Below are 18385 nucleotides of genomic sequence, written 5' to 3' on the forward strand. Positions count from 1 at the left end.
TTAAATGCGAAAATTCACGCGCAGCTGCAACAACATGGTACAAGAAAGTAAAGCACAAATTTACAGAAGGACTGCGACATAAGTTAAGTGAATACCTCATGAATAAATAAGCGTAGATTCGGAAACTCACACGCATATGCAACAGTAGGTATAATACGATAGGCACAACACAGATCGTTAGTGCAGTAATATAAAAGCGCATTAAACATAGTAAACTATTGTGAATGATAAGAAACTATACATTGAAAAAGAAAGCATTCGATTCAACTTTATGGCATGAAAGGTGGTTGTTTGCAAGTTAACTCAGAACAGAAGAAAGCTTAAATCTGAGCAGTTAAGCACAGTTATTAAATTATCACGAGGGAATCAATTACGTTGTATACTCTACTTTGACGTCTTCTAGAATACAAAGTAAAGTACGACGTATTAGTCGTTGAAACCGAGTGGTCCACTAGAACGCACGATTGACCTTTCACAGCCGAGGCATCGCTTTGGGGCTTTCTCGTTAATCGCAGGTCTTCACGCAGGGCCTCTCCGGACTGATGTCCGGCCTGGTCTCCTCGCTGCCGTCGATGCTGACCAACGCGGTGCCGATGTTGCTGATGCTCGGCCTCGGCGGTCTTCTGCTTCCACTGCTGGGCGTGAGCCTGTTCTTCCGCGAGGGACAGAAGAGGACCTTCAGCCTGCCGTCCATCAACCCGGCCATCCTGGACGGGCTCGCCGACGTACTCGACCGCGTCACCAAGGCCATCGAGCAGGGCGAGAAGAAGTACGCCACCAAGAACAACTGAAGCCAAGGGGCCCTCCCCGACACCATGCAACCACCGCCACCTCTGTAAATAGGACGCTGCCAAACTCTCCCCCATGTACAGGTGAGTGGGCGAAAATGCGTGCTGCTGCAACAGCGTTGAACCGAGGACTTCGGTTACTTGGGAAGTAGGTGCTTCCACTGTTACTAATGTTTCTTCGTGAGTTACGCCGGGTCGGAGTGTGAATGCTGAAATCTGTGGGTCGTCATAGATTGGATAACGCTAAGAGAGCTGCTGCCAGTTGTGACGAACTGCATTCTGTACCGCGTTTGATAGGGCGGCGCTCGGGCGAAGTAGGGCTAGTGTTTCGTTACACGGGACTGTTACAAAGGGTAAAACAGGAAATCGTCATCATCGTCGTCATCATTATCATAATGCGGCAAACTTCGCAAGGCTAAATACGCCTGCAGCAAACAGCATTCCTCCTCCTCCTCCTTCTTGATATCGTTGTTTCTTTAACCCCGTTCACTTGTAAATTACAATACAATGATGACACGAATGCTGCGGATAAAGCCTCACATGTAGTGCGGTGAGAGAGGACGAGGGGGTGAAGCACCTTCCGTAATTGCAGTGCACTGTGAAACTTGCATTGGCCGGCCGATTGGTTAGCGCTGCTAGCTGTAGTTCTAGAATGGCTTTTTGAGGGCCTAGTTGGTGCATAATGACAACGTTGTTGAGAGCACGAAATATTATACATAATATTATAACTTCTGACGTTTTAATTGCCAAAACCACGATATTATTATGAGAAACGCCTTAGCGGAGGACTCCGGAAATTTCGACCACCTGAGGTTCTGTAACGTGCACCTAAATCTGAGTACCGGGGTCTCTAGCATTCCGCCCCCATCCATATGGGAGCATCTTTAGGGTCAGGAGCCGACCACCGCAAGCACTGTATCACCGTGGCGGCTATTGAGAGCAAGAAATGACACACAGGCTCATTGGTTCGTCTCTACGAAGTTTTAGGCAACTTCTTAGAGACGAACGTGAACATTGCGCCTATCGCTCTTTCAACGGCAAGTCGGTACTACGGTTCGAATGATAACTTTGTTTTTTCCCCCCATAAACCACACGTTATTTGCTGGTTGCAGCTCTTCATGCCTTTCATAAGAAAAAGAAACAGCCCTCATCAGCCGTCCTTCCTTTTTAATGCCTTATTGCAAGCCACTGTTTCCGCAAATTCTTAAAGGGCCCATAAAGAGCCTTTGAAAATACAAAAAAAATTACACCATCTCCCCGATGCGTAGCAGCGGGAAGGTGGTTCCCTTGAGCGGGACTTGGTGTAATTTTTTTAGGAGCTGGCTCGCCAGGTTCTTAAGCTGGGGCGAAGTCCCGCGCCGTAAGCTGCATCCATCTATTCAAAGCGTCGCGGAACGCGAAGAGGAACGCTACGCACATCGTGTCTTCTCTCTAGCCTGGCCGTTAATTCTCACAGGGCGAGCGGGGAACGCGGTCGACAGGCGCGCGAGAGAGGGGGAGCGGAGTAGAGGAGAGAGAGGCTGAGGGGACACGCATGCGCTGGCGCTCATCGCGGCGTTGCGCAGGAGAGAATGAGGCGCGCGATATGGGGGAGCGTAGGAGGGCGCTCATCGCGCCGTTGCACAGGAGATAATGAGGCGCGCGAGAGGGGGGGAGCGTAGGAGAGGAAAGGAGGGGGAGGAAGATGCGCATGCGCAGTAAGGGTAGTCACGCCGCACACCACAACCACCACCGGATTGAACTCCGCCATAAGCTGCTTCGCATCTAAAAACGAGCGCGTTTTCTCTTCTGGCGTTTCTCGTCTTTTCGGCGCACTTCGTGACGCCAGAAAGTGATTCACGTGACGTCATTAAGGTACAAACTTTCGATTGGTCCATGTACGATGAATATAAGTTGCGAATTGGCTCCTGCCCTGCTTTGTCATGCAGTCGCCCACCCGTTCTTCCTTGTTTCGCATGACTGTCATGCGCGATCAACTGATTTCACTTCGTTTTGTCTGTTTTTGACTGCGCAAGCGGAGATAAAAGCGTGTACCCAACAAACGCGCAATTCTGATTGGTTCAGCGCTTAGTGCTGACATTGTACACGTGCTTCATGAAGAAATAAGTGGAGATGAGGTGATATCGCGTGTAGGAAGGGTAGTGAAGGCGAGAAAGAAATCACTCTTTCGTATTTGAACTCGGAGTGGTTTAGGGGTCCTTTAAGAAACATCTCCGGTGGATTGTGAAACCAGTCCTTGAAGTCATAGAATTACGTCTCTGCCTATAGATGAGTGCGACTGCAGATGCTATTAAAATTGGACTCGATGTTCGAGCAATAGCGACCCTCACGCGTGAAGAGATATTGTACTCATGATTCACGCATTCGGCATTACATTCGTGTCGAATAGTAGCTTTCCGTAGACGCCGACATCTTGGTCGGAGCAGTGGTTTTGCTGGCGGCTATTAAGTATAAATGGTGACTTCAGTTGAATACAGGGGTCGCAAGATGTCGAGATCAATAAGACGTCTTCTATTAAATCCAAGAGGGTCTGAGCAACGCTGTCTGCTCATTCTTTGACTACGTCACTGCATGACAACATGAAGTTCTTTTGGTCTTCCGTAACGCCCTCTCTAGCGCTTTTATAAAAGCAAGTTGTGAGATTGTGGCAACAGCGATCTGCACAAAGCCAGACCGCTGCACCAAGTCAGCGCTGTGGTGTGTCCTTCTATCTTCTTTTGTCCGTGTAGATTTTTCGCTGTTTCCAAGATGTTCGAGCACTATAACCAACTAGCCCAGCTATCAGTTCTTCTACAGACCGCTTGTTTGCGTTTAGAAGCGGCGTATTTGTGTTTGTTCTGCAATCTTTTTAAGCGAGCAGACCAGGTGTACCTAAAGTAATAAAATTTGTCGGGTATTACGTGTCAAAATCACGATACGATTATGATGCTCATCGTAGTGGGGGATACTCCCGAATAATTTCGAACATCCGGGTACTTTAGCGTGCACCCTAATCTAAGTGCACGGGTGTTCTTGCCCGAAGGTCGCGGGTTGAATCCCGGATGCGGGCGTGTTTCGATTTAGGCAAAAGTGTTAGAGGCTCGTGTGCTTAGATTTAGGTGCACATTAAAGAACTCCAGGTGGTCGAAATTTCCAGAACCCCTCCACTACGATGTCCCTCGTAATAATATCGTGGTTTTGAGACGTCAAACCCCAACAATAAGAATTATTATCACGGGTGTTCGCGCATTCCGTCCCCATTGAAATGCGGCCGCCGCGACCGCGGTAATCGAACCGGCATCCTCGAGCTCAGAAGCGCGACACCGAACCTTAAGCTACCACGAAAGAAACAGACTGAAAGCGACGCTGTTCTTTGAAGGCCCTAATGTTGCATTGCGTTTGGACTCCTGACAGCAGACTGTTTTTTTTTTTTTCGCTTGACAGCTAGCGGGGCCGCGACAGTAAACAGGATTCAGCGAGTCGACGAACAAAACAACAAACGATGTCCGCCAACCACCGCAGGTCGTTACGTCTCCACCGGAGAGAACTAGACTGTCTCGTAACACGGTCACCCAGTTCTCACGCAGGTTTGTGCGTCAGCGGCAGATGTATTTGGCATAGTACGCATCCGGTCGGGGCACGACCGCTCCCCTCGCGAGATATCGTCTCATCGCACGCTGCTCACACCGTTCGCTCGTTCATCGCTATCTTTATCGACCCGATTATTCTGCCACGCGCGGCAGCTCTCGTACTGGCTTGCAACAGGTCCTATACACACGACCGTCGAATCCTTTTACGCATGCGTGCTTCCTGTTACTATTGAACGTGGATCATGCAACAGCGTTCTCGTACGTGTGCCCTTGCTCGTACTAAATTGCTCGTTTGCTTGTTGAGAGATTATTCAGGCCACGACGTTAGCGCATTAGCAAGGGCACGCGCAGATTTTGCCTGCGTTGTGTTAGTTCAGTCGCCTGGACGTTCTTCTTTGCTTCTTGTTATTGGCCCAAGTTGCCGCCTGTTTACTTGGTTCACGTGCCTAAGCTTACTTAAGCGATCTTTATGTTTGTAGCTCCCGTTCTGTTATTCGCTTGAATTTTGATAGATAGTCAGCATGTTGCGTTAGAAATTCCCATTCCTTCAGAAAACTGTGACGACACTAGTTTTGTCAGATGCGCCTACGTATTTATTGACGCCGACATGCACGCAGTGTTAGGTTACGTTCGTACCAATAATTAACGCGCAAGTACTGTGGCTGGGTATCGCGATGAATACTAGGCACGTATTCTAACGGGTAGATGCACACTCTGACGTGAAGTTTGTAGTTAATAGCACTTTAAAGCCTAGCGCGACCATTGCTGTCATTTCCCTTGTAGATGAAGATGTAGATGTAGATCCTGTACTGCTGGCTCACACCCACTCAGGGGGATTGGCCAAGAATCGGGTAGCTTAGAAAAATTATTTAAAATCTAGTAATGAGAATAATTTCCTATTTTTGTTTAACATAAAGATTTCTTACAAGTTAATTTTGTGAGATTAATAATTAAAAAAAGGAAAAAAAGGTGGGTCGCGAAGCGTTTTCTTCTTCTTCTTCTCCTTCTTCTTCTTCTTCTTCTTCTTCTTCTTCTTCTTCTTCTTATTATTATTATTATTATTATTATTATTCTAGAGCACACTGCAATGGAAAACGGGAAAATATACAGAAAGGAAAATATTCAAACAGCAAAATGTTCTTGTTAACAAAGTTTCAATGGCCGTTAAAAATGGCGATGCGCAAATCTGTGAGCTCCATTCACTGTGTTGCACAGGCTCACATAACCAGGCCAATAGACCTTGCGGATTTCTACAATAGTTCATTTCGTTCACTAATGAAAAGATGCACGTGACAAGAGTATGCATAATAAAGGAAATGAACACCAATTCCAGCGCAACTGAGCCTTTCCAGCACTGTCAGCGAGCCTCTACATCCTCCGCGCCGTATGTTCTTTAGCTATACTGTGTAGATGTTACTGTCTTTAAGCCATTATCCATCTCATGTGGTATTGTCAATTCTGCTTAGATCACTGAACAAATTGGCAGTGTTAGTCTTGCTCAAACCTTGAGAGGGAGGCCACCTGGAAACGCAGAGTGCCAATGGCATTTCATCTGTCACCGAACATAGTTCAGGAGTTAGCCATGAGTCGGGAAGGTGCGGCGTCCGACACAAGAGATGTCGCGGCGCTCACAACCACTAAACAAGGTGCATTGACAAAGCTGGGACCGTTGCAACTAAGAAGTATCTACATTACCATGCCATGCCATTTATTGCATAACCCTGACACGCAGATGATGATAGGGTGGCCTTTGACAAAGGGGCGGACGTCGCCCCATCGAAAAATTTAGCAAATATGTTCAGAACTGTTTGGCTGATTCATTCCTTTTTAAGTAGAGGGACTGAACGATCTATCGTCCTGGTTTTCACCTGCATTCCGTGAGTGCAAGTGACGCCTCTATAGAGTCAGGTGTCACGTTACGTGCACTACATTCGCCGTTTCCGTAGCGGCTGGTGCGACGAAAAACTTCCAGCGCGGAAGCACGTGACGCAATAGCTAAAGCGAAAGACGCGATGCTGGTTGTTCTTAGATGCAGATTTTAAGAGAAGTGAACCGGAATATACAAGTACCTTCACATATGTACGGCAATCCGACCAACAGATGCATTAGAAAAAGCGAACCTGTATATAAAAATGTCCTCATATTCTTTTTTAAAAATAGTTGTTGGGGTTTAACGTCCGAAAACCACGATATAATTAAGAGACGCCGTAGTGGAGCGCCCCGGAAAATTTCGACCACCTGGGGTTCTTTAACGCGCACCTAAATCCAAGTACACTGGCGTCAAGCATCCTCGCCTCCATCAAAAATGCGGCCGCCGCGGCCGGGATTCGATCCCGCGACCTGCGGGTTAGCATTTGAGCACAATAACCACTACACCACCGTTGTGGGTGTCCTCATATTCTTTATCAGAAGTATTAGTGTTCTGCTTGCTGGATGTTTGTTCTTGGTGAAGATACATTACCTGAGCCATGGAAAAAAGAAAGAAAGCTTGCATGTCAGTAGCGGTGAGAGGTGACGTCAGACACCACGTCAGCTCTCACTGCTATTGCCGTGCAAGTTTCTACTTTCCCTCCCACGTGGAAGCGGTAAAACTGGGCATGACCAACAAAAATTATACTCCTGACAAAAAAAAAAGAAAAAAAAAGATTACCAAAGGAGTTCTATATTTATATGAGGGGCATACGTATACAATAAAATTCAATACGAGTCTTTCTCCGTGAGGCACACTAAATAATAGCTCAAAATAAAAAAAAAATATTTAAGAAAGACAGAACCTCGCATCGATAACTAGAAAGTTATACGGCTTAACACCTAGCATGGTGGTTAGGATTTGCCTTTCTATGCCTTAGGAGACGTAGTAACAACTAAAGCATATTCTTGCATACCAGGACTCAAATGACGGTCTTGAACAGGAAAGCAAAAATAGAAGAATAGCGTACCTTATGTACAAAGCAGAATACGGGCAAATCGTCCGCAGAAAACATTGGTGAGCGGCCTGAGTGGAGGGAGGGGGGAGGTAGCAACGATGATCGAGTGATTAAGTCGAGGGAATCCCGCTCAAGAGAACACTGATAAACGAGATTGCGTGGCCGCCGCGACGGAAGGAAGGAAGAAAGAAAGCCCCAGGGGGGGCTTGTAGTTGTAGAGGATGGCGTCCGGGTCACGGGGCGGTGTTTCGTTCACGCACGCACGTGAGGTCACACATGCGCAATCACGTGGGTCCCACGCACGTACGTGCCTAGATACACCGCGTGCACATACACAGGTGCTCGGGGCAGGCTCATCGACAGGAGCGCGAGGCATCCAGGAAACGGCGTGCGTTTTCGGCCCCGGCAGACGAGGCGGCGGGGAGAGAAGGAAACGCGCCGCCCTTGACCTTGCCTTCTGGCGGTGCCGTTAGCCGCAAGTGGGACGAGATGCTTCCCAAAGTCAGGGCCACCGGTCGTCGGCTCCGAGTGACCCACATAGCTCCCCCCTCTCTCTCCTTAAATTCTCCGGCGGAATGGAGACCGGCCGCCGGAGGCTGGGGGGCGTCGAGTCGATCCGTTCTCGAGGGTACACTTTATTGCACACTCGAAGAGGCCTCTTTTCTTTTATTGGCATACTAAATCTGGCAACGTGTCGTTACAGTTGGTGATACTGGCGACCTAGAACATTTCCGTTTTGGCTACGCCCGCGGTTCGACGAAGAAAGAAAAGCGATGGTCCACAGTCTGCAAAGGAGTGGTCTTATGCGTTGGACCTTCTCAAGATGTCCCATTAACCGAAGGGTCCGCGTCATTTGGGAGGAGAGTTGAACGAATGCTGAAGATTTTGGCCGACCAACGCAAAAAAATAAGAACAAAGATATGAGGCAGGAAGGAAGGCAGGAAGGAACTATCCCTGCGTTCTTGCTTGCCTTGTACTATCCTCGTTTTATGCACTACACCAGCGAGATGTTCAACCACTGTCAATTCGCTCAAGTGTAAATTTTTTTTCTGCGACTGTCGATTGCTTTCGCGCGAAAGAAGGGGATAGTGAACGTCTGGCGACAAACCGCTATCAACTCATAACAGCTTAAGGCGGAACAGTTGCCGGCTGTGCGTGCCAGGCATCATCACCAAAACGGCTTGTGGATTAATGACAAAGTCGCTCAACTTCCCATTATGAATGACAGGCAAACCCCTGCTACTGTAACATCCCCAGCACCACCACATGAGCTTGGATATTCGGTGATACGCGTAAGCACGCACAACAACGCGTGCGCCTCTCACACGCATGGAGAAGGAACCCCCGGAAGACCAAGCATCCACAGAACGCCGCAAAACTGAACTTTCTTTGGCGAAGCTTGGGAAGCTCCGGCCTTGCAAATTACATAAGACATTGATTTGCTTTATTCCACTCAAGGCCCACGGGTTACGCCTCAGCACCGGCAATGTAAGGCCACTGAGTGCGCTTCTGATATGCATAATGAAACAATAAATCGCGACATAAAACACCTGCACATAATGCCGCCTAAGATGAGTCTAAGTGCGCCTTGGTTTCCCGATGGTCGAGCACACGATATTACACATATTATATTTGTTTCCTATAATCCCCAAGAAGAAGTGGGTGTACTGTTATACAAATCCACACAGGACAGTTCAGGGGTAGATGGACACTTTGACCACTGGGCTTGTCTTTGTCTGACATAAATGAGCATAAAGGCCTTAACTGTATTTGAATGCATCTAAGTAACGCGACACAAGGGCGTAGTAAACACGTGTCGTTCTCCGCTTTGCAAGTGTCGTTCTCCTCATCACTGTTCCTCTCAACCCGACACCGCCTTGGCGCTCATGCCATATATGCGTCGACTTCTCGCAGTATTCACCCGCTTGAACCACAGCGGCTGCATTTCGCGATAGCTTCTGAATGTTGGAGTGCACAAGTGCTACTGGGCATTAAAGTTGTGACTAGTGCTGTGCATTATCACTGCACAAGAGTGCAGGTTTCATGAAGTGAAAGTAAGGGAAATTATAGGTATGAAATATTACGCAGTTTTACAGCAAGGTGATTAACTGCTTCACGAAAGCTTAGTTTCACACAAATATCAAGATCCGCGTTGGATCTGTATAAGGGTATTTAAAATTTACAACGCTGACCATGTGGCATAACTACATGCCGAGGTGAAAGCGCGTGAGCTCTCTTCAGATTAGAATAGAAACATTGGCTTACGAATATTATCAATCAATCAATTTCATTATTACTGTCGTAGCATGTTTTCCGTTCATAAACCATGACAGTGAGGTTAAATTGGCCGTTCGATTCGCTACTCTCAGCTCAAGGCAGAGGCGCGAAGAGGAAAAGAAGGGGTGTGAAATAGCAATCAGGGCTTTCTTTCGCTTTTTATGTTTTCTTTAAAGACTTCATCTATGCTTTCTTCCACCTACTTTCATTGATGTGGTATGATGATAGTGTCTACCATACTTTCGTATCAAATCCAATTACCGTATTTACTTGCGTACTACGAGCACTGACTAACTACCCGCTGACGCTGGCTACTGTTGCTGTCCGCTGTTATAGCCGTATTAATGTTCTTCATTAAATATAAACTGAATGATTGAGTTGTCAGCAATTTGCCCAAAGGCGAAAGCCTTAAGTGTCTCGTGTGCGTGAGCGGGACAAGCCAGTAGAATGAAGTGATACAAAATCCCACGTGACCTTCTCCGAGCGAGTGGCGTGCGGAGAAGGAAGGAATTGTTGTGACGTCATCATGACGTCAGATTTCACCGAAATCTGTGGCGTCACCATCACGTCATCGCATGACGTGGTTGATGAATTCATCACGCGACATCACCTGATGACGTCATAACGTGATATCGTCGCTTGGTCAAAGATTAGCCGATCTCGGAGGCAGTCGAACACCGCGTGAGGTGCAGAGAACTTCAGGTGGGAGAGGAGGGGAGGAACAATGCAATCGGCTTAGGATCTCAAGGTAATTCAATACGTGTCTCTCTCATACTGCACCTCCTTATGTCATGCAAGAGGTCTGGTAGCCGATTGCATTACCGAGTGCGCGGAAGGCTTTCGCCTTCAAATGTTACACGGAGTATAACACGCTGCCGAACTTTTCTGTCATCGAAAGCAATGCCACAGTGTTTCTTTGCTTTCTTCACTCACGGCGTACATCTCTATTCGCAGTTCCTGTCCGAAAACAACGACCGTCCGACACAGACTAACTCCGTCCACGTCTCCATCCAGAGCGGCGGGCGTCGTCTTCACACCACCGCCCACGTTCCTGCCTCAAGTCTCGTCTGTGCCTGAAGCCTGTCGCTCACGCTATCGCACTGAACGTGCCGTGCGTTTTCTATCCCGATATCTCATTCCATCCCGTGATGCGTTCAGTGCAGCGGCAAACTGGTTTTGCCGTTATTGCCAATGTGTCTGTCTCCTTTTTTTAGTCCAATATTCGAACTTTTCATTGTTTACTTCTGTTTGCTTGCTTATCGTTCTGTCAAAAGAGCTCTTGCGTGCGACTGGCTCAACGCTGGTACTCTAATTTATTCTTCCTTAGACCTCGTCTCGTTGCGACGTGCTATACACGACTCACGTTAAGCACGTTATCCTGAAGCCACAGGAATCGCATTAATACAGAAGCAACGACATTTTCAGGGGCATGTTCCAGTTCATACTCACTTTCGTGTCGTCGCAGGTGATTTCTCACAGTCTTTACTTGTTGAGCTCTTCTTTGCTACGACTCTTTCTATGTTTAGTAATTATCATATAGCTGTAGCTTGTGCTTAAAAAAAAAGGTGAACAAAAAAAAAAAGCCGCAGTGCGCATTATTTATTGGTGTTTTTTGCCTTCTATGTTCGCATATTTTGTGTGTGTATAAGTGTTCGAACTGTGTGTTGTTTGTTGTTGTTTGGAATTTTTTTGTAGCAATTAAAATGAAACCTGTAGTGAGTGGGTGGTGGATTTGTGGCTGCGACAGCGCGCAAAGCCATCGTTGTGCTTGTTTTTTTTGTGGGGTGAAGCGTCACAAAGTATTTAGTTTGAACCAAACTAAAGCGTCTAGTAATAAAATTCGGCTGTGTGTCTTGTCTCTTAAGGTACACGGTTAGTAAGGCGTAAAGACAGCTGACATGACGAAGAACGGAATTTGACAAAGACACATACACAACAGGAAGCGTTAGTCACCTTCAGTATCATCGTGCAAGTTTAATCATTACACTGTGCAGCGGCCGCCTTGCCGATTGAAATCAAAATGAATGCCTTTTTTCCCCCGTTTAATGTCTGAACGTTCTTTGACTATAAGTCGCCAGAAAGAATAGCGTGTGAGACTGTGTAACAGCGTGACAATCGGCGCATAAGGAAAGTGCATCACTGCAGTGGTCGAAACAGGTAACTATATTATACAGATGATGAAAAAAAAAAGAGGCCGGGCTGCAAAGCTGCACCAACAAGTGACGATGTGATAAAGTTAGCACATCAAGTAACCATACGATACAGTCAAGGTATACGTCAGTACAGGTGTCCCAGCAAGGAACCGTACCACACAGGATAGTGGCGCCTAGTGTTGGTTAACGCTAAATGATAATTGCTAAATGATAGCTAATATCGGCTATTGTATGCTAATCTTGGCGAGTACTGCATTTGTTTGGTTAAATACTGGAACAAATATTGCGTACCCACTTTGTGACATTTCCCCAGTAGGGAGCTTCATCCTTTTTTTTTAACTCACGGAAACATTCCAGACGATACTCTGGGTACGCTTAGAATTGATGACGTATTTCGCGAATTGCACATACGGGTTTCAAGCATTAAAGGGGCCCTGAGCCACCCCTCGTGCTTGATGAAAAAACACGTACAATGGAAAGAAGACGCTGCTGTGAACACCTCAGCCAAATCTTACAGTCCTGCGCGACAAGGAGAGCTTACAAGCGTAGCGGGAAGGCGCCACTTTCTCAAGCACCCTTTCTTCATACAGAGGCCCGCCCTCACTTTCTTTGGAGCTGCCGGCAGTCGTTGTATGACGTCATAAAGCATATTGGTGCTATTGGCAAATAGCTCAGACATAACACAAGCGCTTCTTTCGGCGGGGCGCCGCGCTCTACAGTGTGCTAAAATTACACAGTAGAAGCACTACCGCGCACCGCAATCACACGTGGAGAGAATTATCGCATTTCATGACGCGCGCTGGCGTAGTTTCATTACCCTTTTGCCATTTCTTCCTGTACAGCTTCCAGTGCGCTCGTCGTGACGAAAGAAGACAGAAATCGCTTAAAGGTACAACAAATCCCTGTAACTCCGCTCGTTCCAGACGGACGTGCAAAACTTGTGGCGATCGACGCGTGAGGCAATTAACTCCGATACTGAGGTCAGTCGATGATCACGTGGAAAAGTGATTCCGGTCCCCTTCAACGACCACTCTAACGTCGGTCGGTAATTCTAACCATAAAGCTGACTGAGAAAGTGTAGCTTCTAAGCCTGACTTGTGCCATCGTGAAAACCGCGCACAGATAGATAGATAGAGAGAGAGAGAGAGAGAGAGAGAGAGAGAGAGAGAGAGAGAGAGAGAGAGAGAGAGAGAGAGAGAGAGGTTAAGTGAAAGGCAGGGAGGTTAACCAGAAGTTTTTCGGTTTGCTACCCTGCACTGGGGGAAGGTGTAAGGGGGGATAGAAAGATAAGGAAGGAAAAAAGAGTAAAAACGAAGAGAAAGAAACGCACACACACTCAAGCACGGGAGCATCATAGTCGTAAAGTCGTTTAACGAGGGCAGCTAACATCAGTGGCAGTCTGGGTAGAGCGCGTGAGAGAGGTAAAGAAGGTGTCCCTGCTGAGGTAACGCCGCGACCTCCTCGAGAGTAGCGCGCTGCAAAAGAAACACACAGAAACGTATGTCGGAGACAAAGGGACAAGCAGACGTTGATGTTGAGTTAGGCTGATTGAAGTTTGAAGTTTGAAGTTTATTTCATTATTTTTGTGGTACATGTATTTACACTTTTAGGGACCCAACAAAATTGTTAAAGGGTCCCTAACGGCATTATAACATCAAAAACTCTAAATGGCAACAGCATTATTATGGTTCAATTTACACCGGAGCACCATAGTCTCGCATACAGCCCAACCAAACGTGCACCCTCTCATCAGGAGGACAAGACGGTGAGCCGCCATTTTGTTCTAGGCAGCGAAAATGCACACATCTGCCTCTTGTGGACATTTCATGTCTCAGCTCACGGGCTCAAAAGTGGCTATAGTTCATATCGCTATAATGCACAATAAGCCACATTGACTGCATTGCGTCGTACGTGTTTGACTGGTAAGAGAACCAGGCCAAGAGAACCAGGTTATTGCTACAAGCACGGACAGACGACGGGAATCGTGCCGGTAGGGTGTTTGCAGCATGCCCCAGTTTCCATAATAAACGAAAAAAAAAAAAACACCCAGCTGCGGCGCTAACGGATGGCTGCAGTGAACAGGAACGACTACGGCAACAGTAAGAATGTACCGAGGTGAGGTGAAGGAGCTTCTGAGGCAATAGAAGAGTGTTAGTGCCGGGGACCCCAAGCCGCTTGGGTACGCGCGCTCTTGAGTTTCTTTGCACTCCCAGCGGACACACCCATGGAGAATACAAAGGAACGCGAGGGCTTACGTACGCAAGCCGCTCTGGGGCTCCGGCACTAAAACTCTCTAATTGCTCACTGGTGCTAGCAAAGCACGTGTCGGTCGATGTGCACCTTCCCGGAGAAACACTAAGTTCCGCGAAACCTGACGCAACAAACTATCGCGCATTGCAAGTTAGAAAATTCATTTCGCACAAAGCTTTGTCACTCAGTTAGCAACGACATACAGCTGAAATTCAAATGAACGAAGTAAATACCAAGCTCGAATTATTTCGCTAATCGGGAAGTTCGTAAAATCGAGAAAGAAATTTTTCGCTCCTTCGAAGTCTAAAATTGTTACGTCTCTACACCCAGAAGCTACAGCAACACTGTACTTGCCGCTAACACAAGGCTGCGCTTGTGAAGAGTCCGCAAAAGTGGCCCGGACATAGCGGCTCTTAGGCCTGGGCGATGCAGCTCAAGTAAGAGGTCACGTGAAGCTATAAGGGAGGCTGCCAATAGGGGAGAACGACTGCAGTGAATGTGCGAGCAGGCCAAGCAAGAAGGTTGCGAGGAGGTGATCAGTGCCATCTGTCGCACAAACCATGAAGAAACGAAAGCAACCATCGTAGGGTTCCTAGTTGGAGCATTTACTGGGACAGTAAACGGCCGCCGTTCCCATAGTTCCATCTGCGTTGCTAGACGCTACCGACTCTTGAGTCTGTTGTTCCGTGCGTCAAGCCTCGTCTACCTAAAACTAGGGGTGTGACTTGGGCGGCGAAAGAAAAACACGTCCGCGTCTAAATTGGAAAGAAATGGCCGCCTTTTTTTACTGGTTTATTTCACGAAAAGCTTCGTTAGGTCGGGTTTGGTGCCAAGTCAGTGTCGTTATTTGGGGTTGATGACAACATTGAACCGTATGGGTAGCTTCCGGGGAATCGCAATTTCTTCGTTAAGTCGTGGACTTCGTAACCGGGTTTCGTTGTATCGAGTTTCAACTGCAGAGCACCAACACCGCACTGCATTCTTCAACAGGTTGCATTCCAAAAATACGGCGAAATTACGGCTGACATCTAGTAACGTTCTTACCGCAGCCTGCACAGCACCCAGTGTGGTCATTGTGGACTTGCATTAGGTGATAGTTTCCAAGTTTAGGCATTGTTATGTATCGCATCTCCATGTGAATATCAGCCGAGGGTTGTTGATTCGCGGCACATCGGAGATAAGGGCTTTATGCGTGCTGTCCATGCATGCACTTTGGTGGTGCGCAGTGTATTCGCGGGGTTTTGCCATATAGGAAAATCAACGTTTGCTACCGTGCAGAAATAACTCCGCAACATACGAGGCGCCTCTAGCGATGGCGGCATGTCTTGAGGCAAACAGTCACAGCAACGTCAGCATCATTACACGGTGTTCGGGCACGCGTTTCGTAGCATTTACGTTTCAGTTGAGAACCTAGTTCCCGACGTTATATACGATGATTGAGCACTGGCGTAGCGAGAGGGGGAGTTTGAGGGAGTCCCTCCCTCCCCCCACCCCCTTGAAACGTGCTTGTTTCGTTTCGGAGAATGGTCGCAACATACAAGACGTTGATTGAAGGCTTGCGGCTCCTGAGTGGCACTGGGCCTTCAAAGCCGCAAGCTAGGCCACCACATGCGCTTCCGCTTCATTTCCAGCACATTCGCTGATAGGCGTTAATTTTTTTTTTTTTTGCAACATTTTGCAGCAAGCAAACCCGCCGGCATGCGGTGTTTTGCTTACAGCGATACGACAACGCTTTGCAGGCCGCTGTCGTCGAACCGATGCACATTTAAAGGTTTCTTACAGACAAAGCAAACTTCACATGCCGAAATGTGAACCTTTGGTCGCTCTGACAGTGAGTTAAACGTGCACATAAAGAACTGGCGCATTTGGGAAGCAACATTCGACGTTTTGGCTGACATGACAGTGAGGAAAAAAGTGACGTACCTGTAAGTAAGCTTCACCTTTACAAAAGTGCGTTGTAAGGTGAAGCATATTGTTTAGACAAAGGCGAACCTGGCATGGGGGGTTCTAACCAGGACGATTGCCAAAACGTAATTTCTGACAGAGAACCTATTACACCATAAAAGCTGCATAATTCGTCACCGACAAGAACGTTCGCGTCATCATGGTCGAGATGTTCTTTTTAGAAAATAGAATGTCCAACTACGTTTTTGTTTTCACATACGAAAAGCAGTGTTATCTTATCAGTGACGGGATGGCGTGGTGTAGTCAGGTCGATCGCTTCGGCGAGGAGCGCATTGACTAAAGGGTATTTGGTATTCCCGAAACCTAAGGCTCCCGGCACAATTTGTGAACACAAGTTTTCGCATAACGTGTTGCTGCAACAGCAAAGCTGCTCTGCGTGTATTGATTTACACTTAAAGGGGCCCTGCAACACTTTTCCAAGTTCAGCTTAGGGAAGCTGAAGAGGTTTTAGAATTCGATAAAACTTCGTGGTTAGCAAGGACCGACATTATTATCGGCGATGCAGTAATTTTTCCGTGGTTGTTGCAGCAAGAGCTTTAGAATATGGGATAGAAAAGTTTGTCTTGTTCCGCCCATGCGAGCGCGCCGAAAGTGTCGGCGTGGAAACCTACGTCATCTTCTGTTCCCTTGGCACAGCCATGCTGCACTCCGACGGAAGGTTCCCGCCGCTCACTGATCCGAACTGCGAGAGCGCTGTTTAAGTAAGTATACCGAAGCTAAACGTTCTGCAGCTGGATTGCGATATCTGGAATAACGACAAAGAGCCGAGCGCTACTTGAACAAGCGTCTCTCGCATCTTCAACCGTGGCCTCCGTGACTAACCCGTGACGAGCCGTGGCCGGAGCTAATCGAGGAGGCCGCGCTTAATTAAGCAGTGCTGCTATTGCAGATAACGCGGCATACCGAGGGCGGCGTCGTCGCGTCCGCTCAGCATCTCAAGAAGCCCTACGGCCACAGCCCGTGTTTTTTGCCGAAAAGTGCTGTTTGCGTTCACTTTTGAAAACTCTCACATCGCTTATCTAATTCAGCAGGGATCAAACTATCCTTACACGCTCCAAAGTAATTTTTTTTCAAAACGTGCTCCAGCTTCCCTTTAAGGTGCTTCGTACCTAAAAACTCCTTCGACAACTCTCAAAGTAGATTGAGCGTGGATTTTAGGGGTGGAGCACCTTAGAGTCTCGGCGTGTCGGCGTGCATCGCGCATCGTCGCCTGCTGTCGAGACGGTCCATTTGCTTCAGCGCATTTGCTTTCACCGCCTCTGCGCTCCCCGTGTGGCGAGAGAAAGCGAACGACGCTTCGTTGACTATGGAAACGCTCTTTCTGCGATGAACGCTGAACTACCAGCTCGCAAGGAACAAGAACGCGCCCACGCCGACGCAGGCAGCGTCTGCTTGCGAGTTTCTTGAATGAAAAAAATTTTGGCCGCGTATCTGCGTGATTCGCTGCAAATGTCGTCTAAAGACGATAGAAGAGGCGCGGCGTGAGATATGGACGCCATCTGGCAATACGCCGGGAAACAGGAGTGCTGTGTTGCGGCCTGGTAGTCCCGGTCACCGCCGTCAACGCCCGGTCAACGCGCCGGTCACCGCCGGCCGCGTTGGACCGGTGGTGACCAACGCGACCGGCGGGGACGCCAGCCAGCCCTAACACGCGGTTTGGCGCGAAGCGCCGAAGCAGAAGAAACGTCCGCACTCAACGAGTACTCTCCACACACTCTTTTATTTACACGTCGCCTGGGTAAAACAGGAATGCCAGAGCGGCGCCCCATGGCATTCGTACAGTGCAATACTGAACCGAAACCGAAACACAACAATGAGCTCGTGCAGAGGGCACGGAGGAAGGCAAGTTTTAGCGCAGTCGCATTTTCAGCGCAGCTTAAGAAACTAGGGTCTCTAGAATAACGTATCTATGTATTTTCTATTAAAGGAACAGACCACCTAATACTTACCTAGTGATGTTGCGCCTCAGATATGCGTAATGTTTGCTTTTTGATCAACAATGTACACAAGTATCAACCTAGTCAGCCGTTCAAGATGGCTGGCCCTTGGGGCAAGTGGTTCAACTTTGGCCGGGTGGCTGAATCGAGTGACGTGCCGACACACAGAAAGACAGACCAAAATTTCTGCGTTTAAGTTCCCCAAGAAAGACTATCGTCTTTAAAAACCGACTGCTCGCGCTGTACAATCGTTCATCGGCCACCCCGTATATACAGGCACTGGATTTTGACCTGCAATCATGGAGGAAGGAATACTAAGGAGAGGCCCTGACGTCACATTCATGAAGCCCCCACATCGCAAACACCCGCATTGCCTCCTAGCGAAGGCGCAGCGAAACGTTTCGTGATTTCCGTTGCGACGTTTGCAAGCGCATGCGCGCATCGCGAAACTTTGCAGCCTTTTTTTTGTTTGTTTGTTTTTTCGCCGTGCAAGCGGTTATAGTCGATGCATGTCACGCA

General features: G+C 47.9%; 1 protein-coding gene across 5 annotated transcripts in view; it reads left to right on the forward strand.

Annotated features, from left to right (window-relative positions):
* The window catches only part of LOC119386883 (uncharacterized), a 33003-nt gene that overhangs the window by 689 nt on the left and 13929 nt on the right, over positions 1-18385 (forward strand). For 2 of the 5 annotated variants that reach the window (XM_049413289.1, XM_049413291.1), the window contains exon 2: positions 516-872. In XM_049413289.1, the coding sequence (XP_049269246.1) occupies positions 516-791 (276 nt within the window). In that variant the 3' untranslated portion in view covers positions 792-872. Of the gene's footprint in view, positions 1-515; positions 873-10515; positions 10665-18385 lie in introns of those variants that run through there. The other 3 variants (XM_037654158.2, XM_049413290.1, XM_037654159.2) reach the window with 3 other exon arrangements.

Source organism: Rhipicephalus sanguineus, chromosome 3 (genome assembly GCF_013339695.2).
Source record: "Rhipicephalus sanguineus isolate Rsan-2018 chromosome 3, BIME_Rsan_1.4, whole genome shotgun sequence".
In the NCBI taxonomy this organism is placed as follows: Eukaryota; Metazoa; Arthropoda; class Arachnida; order Ixodida; family Ixodidae; genus Rhipicephalus; species Rhipicephalus sanguineus.